We start from the raw sequence: 9451 nt of genomic DNA on the forward strand, positions 1-9451 counted from the left end.
CTTTCGCTGAACTTACGAAGTTGTTGCTCTTTTTTTTGTTATAACGTGCTTATTTACTGTTCTATTTTGATAATTGTTTTTGTGCATGTTCCAGGTGGATATACCAACATTCTGTCAGACCGAATTTCTATTCAAGACTGTAGTTTCTCACCAATCACCAAATAACCTTCAGTACGAGGGGCCCGGAAATTTCCGTTTATTCACATTTTTTTTCATAAAATCAATCATTTTCCCTGTAGGATGATAAAACTCACAGGGAATATGCATCATTATAGTGCTAATAATGCCTGAAAATTTCATTAGCCTGTCTTGATTAATGTATTTTTGGCAAATATTTTTTACGATCGGCACCCCCCAAAGTGGAGCCTACCCTTATTAAAAATGGACTCAGTAAAAAAAAGTCATAAGTCTAAAACATGGAACTTAAATTAAAAACGAACGAAACCAAACTAAAATAAAATTTTAAAATATTGAAAACCTAATATCGAAAAAACATTAAGAAATAAAAAGGATGTTAAAACGTATTAGTACCTAACTCTGTCTGAGCTAAGAACTGAGTGACATTCTCAGTTTTCAGGAGGACGCCGTCAACTTAGGCTATATATAAAATAGTGGAAGAGGCCTGGCTGTTTAGGGAAGGTACAAGCTGCTTGATAGTTAAAGATTCCAGGATGGAGAGAGAGTGGCCATTGGGTGATTGGGCTATAATATTAAAATCTTCATAAGAGAATGATGTCTTGCATTTCTTACAGTGATCTCTTATATTAGAGAATTCTTTTGTTTTTAATTGACATCCAGTTCCAAGAGGAGAATCTGCTCTGACTTTGAGCAATCACTTAGTGGCTCCGATATATTTCCCAACTTTACATTTTGGGTAAATGAAATAATAAACCACCAGAGACTGCATCAAGGCGGGAAGCCTATCCTTTTGGTGAAATAATGACCCAATTGTCTTAGGATTTTTCGAACATAATATGATATCGAGAGCAGGAAACGTACTGCGAATTGAATTTTGCAGTGATTGTTTGAATTTCTTCGAATGTACAAAAGGAATTGGCCATACATCAGCAATTTAGGGACATTAGGTATCGACATACAGGTTTGAAATCTATCATTCAAAAAGCTATTTACATACTTGTGGAATAAGAAGGAAGGATACGAGTTATTTTTGAAAAATTGAGGCAAAAACAGAATTTCCTCGTGAAAATTGTGACAGGTAGAGGATAACATATACGCACGGTTCAACAGTGTAAAAATAATATTTAATTCAAAAGTGAAAGAGCAACTGCTGTAAAAGTTCGCATCTTGACCTGTAAATGTCTTTTTGTCAAAACGCTATGGGATCCCCCTTAGGTCCCATTATGGCCAATACCTTCATGTGCTCTCTCGAAGAACAAATGCTCGAAAGATGTCCCTTAACATATCGTCCTCTCTATTATAGAAGATATGTAGATGACACAATTGCTTTATTTAGATCTAGGGCGGATGCAGAAAATTTCTTGGAATATATAAATGGCTTACACGTAAATACACAGTTCACTATTGAGCACGAAGACGATAATAAACTTCCATTTTTAGATATTTTAATCACTCGAACTCCTCAAGGTTTTAATACCAGTGTTATTAGAAAAAAAGACATTTACAAGTCAAGGTACGAACTTTTATAGCAGTTGCTCTTTCACTTTTAAATGAAATAGTATTTCCACACTGTTGCACTGTGCCTATATGTTATCCTCTACCTGGCATATTTGTGCTGAGAGCATCTTAATTTTAGGTCCCTAGAGGTCTGCCCAATATAAATCTTATTACATTCTCCACAAGGAATACTGTATACAATATTGTTTGAATTTGGCGGGCTATTCTTAATTAGTTTATTTCTCAAAATATTATTATTTTTAAATACTAAGTTAATATCATTAGTTTTTAAAACTGGTACACCAGGAATGAAATTAGGATGAAATGGTACACAGAGAATATTCTTAAATTATTTGTTCATACCGGTTGGATTGTAATATGTCTTTTTTGCTTTATTTTTACAAAGTTCCAAAAAATATGAAGGGCAACATCTTAACGAATCTCCTATTTTATCAATAATCTTAAATTCTTCTAAAAATTCCGGACTACAGATTCTAAGAACTCTGACATAAATACTGGAAAATGTGGACATCTTAATTTGTTTAGATGGTTAGAGTAAAAATGAATATATGACAAGTTATTCGTGGGTTTCCTATATATTCTAAAACTAAAATTGTGTTATTTCTAATAACCAAGGCATCAAGAAATGGTATACAATTATTTTCTTCATAATCTATTGTGAATTTTATGGATGGTACAAGATTTTTAATTGTATGCAAGAAATCTGGAATATCTACATGTTCTTTTACAGTACAAAAACAATCATCTACATATCTAACCCAAAACACCTTGGAAAATAAATTTCTTCGTATAAGTCTAGATTAAAAAAATTCCATGTAAATATTAGCCAAATATCTGTTCAAAGAAATTTTCATTAAAGTGTATTTACAATTTTTTATACAAAGGGATAGCAAATTAATAATAACATTAGCAGGTACTTCTAGATTATAATAGTCAAAATGTTGTGTTAAATATTGAAGTAGGTCTTCACTGGGAACTTTAGTGAATAAAGATGTTAAATCAAAACTAGTTAATTTGTCAGTACTGGATAAATCAGTACGGGAGAGTCTAGCACAGAAATCAACAGTTTTTTAAAATGGGGATTTGAAATTGTACCCAGGATAGGTGATAGTAATTTTACCAGATATTTAGAGAGTTTATAGCTAATAGAACCGGTTGAACTGATAATGGGACGAATAAATATGGCCATCTCATTTATGGGTCTTGATTAACCCGTACATGTAAGGTGAAGATGGACCGATCGTGTGTGTGTGTGTATATATAATATATATATATATATATGTATATATATAATTATCTATATGTATCTATATAATATTATATTATATTATTATATAATATGTATCTATATATATATATATATTATATAATATATATATAATATTATATATATATATAGATACACTCACTCACACACACACACACACACATATATATATATATATATATATATATATATATATATATATATAGTATATATATATACTACAGCCACGAAGGAAAGAATAGAGCGATCTGTTTCAGATACGAATATTTTATTGTTTAAAGAAAAATCCGATGCTAACATGTAAAACAGACAGTGTGAACAATCATATCAAAATGACTGTCAAACAACCAATTGCCTTTCGCTCCTTCTTTTAGAACATCTTTACATCAGGAAAGTGTCGCCTTCTTTAAACAGCCAAACTACTTTCACACAATTACACATTGCGTAACTGCCTATGACTCTCTCTCTCTCTCTCTCACTCTCTAACATCACCTTTGACTATTTTGTTCTGGTCAGTTAACAGCCAAAACTCTTAACAGTAAGTCCGACAAAATGCTTAGGCTACATTCCTTATTTTTTTCAATATTTATTTTTTGTTTTCTTTTTTATCAGTTATTTCACTGAGTTACGTATAGTTTTAGTTAACTTTTAGCTTAAAGTCACTTTGTAGTTTTTGTTATTTTTAGATTAATGAATGTTATATTACAAAAACAGATTTCTCATAATTATTATCTTATTTTACCATACTTTTTTATATTGTAAAAATTATTTCTATTTATAGCCCTGAAGATAGGAAAGGATTCCCGAAACGTTGGTGAAATAAAAAGAAAAATGGTTTCCTGTCTTCTCGCTGTCTCTTGTTCATGATTAAACTTAAGGTCACAAGGAATGAAAATCTTACAAGTTTTATGTATATATGTATATATATTATATCATATATAATATATAAATAATTTTCATTTAATTGTACCTACTAATTAATTCAAGAAATAATCAAACTTTGTTTTGTTTTCACTAATAGTAAATTTCCGTTAGTGTGAATTTCACTTATAAAGTTTGAATTTAATAATTAATTTTTGTATTTGAAATTTTATGAGTGTTTTGTTTTTATCACCAGTATATTTAATTTTGTTTAGGTAGAAATATAGAGCGGTAATTGAGCTGTTTTCCTTCAGCTTTGTTGCAGTGAGTTAGAACCAGGGAAATACTTAAGACTGTTAACAGTTGTTGATGGAGTGATGGCCTTCAATTAACCTAATTATATATAAGATTACCTCACACCGTTTTAATGAACTTAGTCTGATTTATAAGTTGTTAAGGGATCAATGTTGCCTTTAGAGTATTCAGTCGTATTTTATCTGTGATGAAGGTTCAGGTGTCTGGCTATTGTGAGGTAACTATTTTCTGATTGGTAAGTGTAGTTACCACATATTTGTCACTTCGTCGCTAATATATATATATATATATATATATATAATATAATATATAAGTATACGTATATATATATATACATATGATATATATATACATATATACCACTATATATATATATATAATATATATAGATATATATATAATATATATATATATATATATGTAATATATATTATATATATATCTATATATCTATCTATCTAATCTATCTATATATATATATATATATATATATATATAATATCTATATATATATGTATATTTGTGGACCAGCACGAAGGAACACGTGCTTGAGACCTACTTACGTAGATTTTGTGATATCTAGTATGTATGTTTGAGAGAGAGAGAGAGAGAGAGAGAGAGAGAGAGAGAGAGAGAGAGAGAGAGCCTTTGGACTCTGACTAACTACTCTAGACAGATTCGCACTAATCCCAGTTAACGCTCCCTTGCTCATCCCAAATAGTTTCGTCAACTTTTATTTACTTTTCTTTTGAACTTGTGGTAATAAATTTCTATTAACGAGAACGGCGGTCAGATAAAAACCGTTCCGTACAAGACCTGGGCAGTCTTAACAAAACAACAACTGTTACTCTTGCAGGTCTTTTAGGGAAAAACAAAGCATCAAAACTAACCAGAATCTAATCTTCGTGTGCCGTAACTCCTCGTCTGTCTGCTAGAATCATCTGCTAACACCAAGCCGAACGCGAGAAGGAGCGCGCTGGTAACAGCTATAGCTTTCCACATCCTCGGTATATTGTGCCACACAGTGATAGCGTCGTTGGTTGGGCACTGCCTTTTATAACCTCCGTCAGAGGGCATGGTTGGGGCACGGGCGGCTTATGCTGCAGTTGCCAGGCAGTAAGTTATAAAGTTATATAAACATATGTATGGCGGTAGCTCGGCTTTCCTTTCGTTTTTGTCATGTTCTTACGTATATGAGGGTCGACCTGGTTTTGTCTTTCACTTTTGTCTCTGCCGTGAGATGATGAAAAGCGGTGTTTGTGCGTCATCGATTAACACAGACTGAACTTGATATTTATGGTATCAGTGTGAATTATGCAGTGCATAACTGTATGTAATCTATTTACTTATGTGGATATATGTATACTGTAAAAACGAGTCATGTTGTAAAAGTGTAACAGCCAAATAAAGCGAAAGATTGTTCGTGTGCAAATAGATTATATATATATATATATATATATATATATATATATATATATATATATATATATATATATGATGTTTGCGCGTAAAATATATAATAAATCTAGCATAACTTGTAGAAGGATGAAAATGATCGAATCGCAAAATCCTTTAGAAGCGACTGTAACTGATGACGGTAGGACGGTGATAGGAAAGGTTTGAAACCAAATTGCAGTAGTACAATGCAGTTCAGCAAACTTGTTAGTGATATAACGACCCCATGTTACCTCGTCAGAAAAAAATTTGCTAACAAGGTTCTAGATCGAAAAATCTCGTTATACTTCACAGAATATATATATATATATATATATATATAATATAATAATAATATATATATATATATATACATACATACATACATAAAATGTTTGTATATTTGTGTACACAAATGCTTATGTATTTGGTATGTTAGCCGTTTACACATTGAAGACGTATCTCGGTTATCTCATTGGATATTGTACCAACACAATAGTGTCACCAAACCAGAGATAATTTTAATGTCAAACCAGGCTACTCGATACTAAACCAGTGAAGTTTATATAGTCGCTATGCATAACCAAGCCAGCTTCAGAAGAATGAATTTTCCCGTCAACATTCAACAAATGACCAAAAAAAAAAAAAAAAAAAAAAAAACGAGACTTTAAAGGTAGTATATAATGGTTCCACCTCTCATCCAACTGCCTGTCCGACCTTTCGTGAAGATGAGAGCTTCTTCCTTCCATGGTCGAGTCGTTTCCGTCTTTCTTTTGCCTCGGCCGCAGCCATAGAGAGTTCATTCTCTGCTTCTGCTTTGCCCAGATTCCCAAAGCCTCACGAATCCAGAGTTGGCTCTTTCACATGGTTTGGTGTCAGATTCTATTGTTATTTCATTTTGTCTCGTAGACCTGCGTTGCTACCCGAAATAATAAAATGCTCGCCCCTTTGGCATTTGCATAAAAGAGGCCTATCGGAGAAGAAAACCCTGAAAATGCGTTTATAAAAAATCAGTCGTATACAGTGCTTGCTTTGTACTTCAGTAATTAGTACGACAACAAGGTATCCTTGTAATCACCCTTTCTGTAAATACTTCTCCGCATTCATTAATGACCTTAAGTCGGCATTGAGAACGTTGCATTTTCATTTGTAGATATTCCATGAAAAGTTTGACTTGAGTATTATGTTAAAGGTCAAACTTGATAGTAATTGCCTTCAGCTGCATAGATTACCGTTTATTGTGTTGAAATTAAAAAAAAAATATCTTTTCCCTTTTTTTGTTAAGGATATAAGTATGTAAATGTTACATTCAAGTTCATTCAATGCGACGGTTCCATTTCTTTCAATCTGACTGAATAAAAATGACTGACGATGAGCTGCGTCCCACAGAATACTGAGCTTAAAATTGGCATCAGTATTCGTGTGTGCAAAACAGTATTAAACTGGGCGTACCAGAACACAGATGCGCATTCATTCTGTAACTCTCAAGGAAATACCTAAGATTGACCCTACGTGAAAAATACGCTGCAAACTCAGCAATACAGATGTGATACTATTGTACCTCAAGTTTAGTTTAGGTTAACACCTGTGGGCAGGTTTAACTACTTTTTTTTTTTTTCGTGAACTGGCATCTATTTGCTTCATCTAAGGGCGCCATGAGCGACACTGCCATCTGCCATACGAGAGAAGAAGCAATAGGATTGTTTTGTGTTGAAATTTTCTGAATAATAATAATGTGACCTTGAAAAGTAAGTCAAGCGCTTAAGCGCTGAGGTCGGTCAGATGTCTATAAAATCTTAAGACAAAGGAGAGTAATAATTCTAATACTGTGAAAAAGAAGTCATTAATAATATTACTGAAGAAAAGCAGAAGCATATATGGATTATCATACCGAAATTACCCATCAAAGTGATTCATTAATTAAAGAAGTGGCAGAGGACATTGTTATTTCTTACCAGATTTTAATGTCATTTTAATATACAATCGTATTCCACATTCCGGTTATTTCAGTCTGCAGGTGTAACGACGTCCAGTAGAAGACAAGACCCATTCCACAACGTGGAATGATTTTCTTTCTCGATAGCTGGTCTTTGCATCATAGTCAACTTTCTCCCGTAAGGGCAAAGTGACGTCTGTGAACCTCACGCTGTGCACTGTAGGTATTACTTAAGGTTTTTTGCAGCGTCCCTTTGGTCCGTAGCTGCAGCCCTTTCATTCCTTTTACTGTACCTCTGTTCATAATCCATAATCACTTCCCTCCCTCTTGCTATCCACCCTCTCCTTAACATTTGTTTTATAGTGCAACTGCTTTGAGGTTTTCCTCCTGTTACACCTTTCAAACCTTTCTACTCCCAGTTTCCCTTTCAGTGCTGAATGACCACACAGGTCCCAGTGCTTGGCCTTTGGCTAAATTCTGCATTCCATTCCATTCCATCTTTTAACTTTCGTATCAGGAGGGAGGGAGGGAGGCCTTGTTTGAAAACCTTCACCAACTCCGCAGCCGCGTCATGCACATGCGCAGTAGCCACTCCAGCATGACGTCGGTTTCCTTTCGCATATGTTATGCAAAATAAATTCCTTCCCCTTATGCTGGCTGACAAAGAGTAAGAATGATAGGAGCCTGTAGAAGCAGGTGCGAAAGCGGTTAGGGAGGGCTTAACTGATTATAATTAACCGTTAAGGACAGAGCCATTCACTGTCACTCTGAAGAAGTGACACTCAATGATTCGAGTATGACAGTTCTCTACATTATAGTATACAATAGAAAAAATAAGCTTGACAAAAGCTAAGGTATCTTTATGTTGCTTAATATTCCATTTTCATTATTTGCCCTTATTTCCATGACCGAATCGCTACACTTACAGCGTTGTTGCTCATGTGTCAGTACTACAGTGAGCACATTATGAAATCTGGGTATATGACCGTAGCCTTTGCAACACCGTTGTACATTTATCAGTCAAACAGTTTATTATGTGACAAAATATCACTAAAACTAACTAAAGCTGTTAAATTGCATTTAATTCATAATTTTGTTCAGTTTTATTGATTTTTATTTTTATTTATTTATTTATTTGTTTTGCTAACTTTTTCGCGATGCCACATCCAATACCTAGTGCTGCACCAAAATATTCTCTCTCTCTCTCTCTCTCTCTCTCTCTCTCTCTCTCTCTCTCTCTCTCTCTCTCTCTCTCTCTCTCCAGTACCTATTTGCTAAGACACATGAGACTCTCCAAATATATGCGCATGTGGGCCGTTTTTTTACATCATTTCGGACCTATCAACTGTCAGAATGATTTTCTCCTTGGTTTGAGGAAGGACAACGAGAGAACTGGGTCTTCCCCAGACATATTATATTATTATAATAATAAAAGCCTTTGGTATTTGTTACCCTTCATTTGAGCGTTCGAGTTCGTTATGTCCGTGTTGTATCATAGAGATGTACGCAGAAGAGTCAATGCCCAAACGCTTACTGAAATAAGGTCTAATCATCGTCCTCGTATTTGAAATGGCGTAAAACTTCAATGAATACTACGTATATATATTTGATAATCTGATTTAAACTTTTTCTTATGTACTTGATACGTATGATGTATTATGATTCTTGAAAACCGTTTTCTATTTAATGTGGGGTAAGGGACTGACAAAAACAATATAATCCCATTTACAGAATTTTATGCACTATTACTGAGGGTGTATTCTTTGCCAGGCCAACAGGTCCCTTGTAAAACAAACAAAGCCATTGAAGCCTTCGTGCAGCATTTTGTAAATTTAATTCATAGCTCCCTGAGGATTTTGTTAAGCTGAAATTACGACTTCGTTTCGTTGCCTGAGGAGTGTTTGATTCTTTGCATTTAGATGACGATTGCTTAAAAACCCTTTGTAATTCAATGTGTGCGCGTATGCGTATGTGCATGCAAG

The 9451-nt window shown here is 33.8% G+C and overlaps 1 protein-coding gene across 1 annotated transcript in view; it reads right to left on the reverse strand.

Annotated features, from left to right (window-relative positions):
• LOC135210970 (uncharacterized) overlaps positions 1-5191 on the reverse strand; it is a 55649-nt gene extending 50458 nt beyond the window's left edge. The window contains exon 1 of the mRNA XM_064243961.1: positions 4990-5191. Coding sequence (XP_064100031.1) covers positions 4990-5176 — 187 coding nt within the window. The 5' untranslated portion in view covers positions 5177-5191. The remainder of the gene's footprint in view (positions 1-4989) is intronic.
• Positions 5192-9451: the final 4260 nt, after the last annotated feature.

The sequence above is a fragment of the Macrobrachium nipponense genome, chromosome 4, assembly GCF_015104395.2.
Source record: "Macrobrachium nipponense isolate FS-2020 chromosome 4, ASM1510439v2, whole genome shotgun sequence".
NCBI lineage: Eukaryota > Metazoa > Arthropoda > Malacostraca > Decapoda > Palaemonidae > Macrobrachium > Macrobrachium nipponense.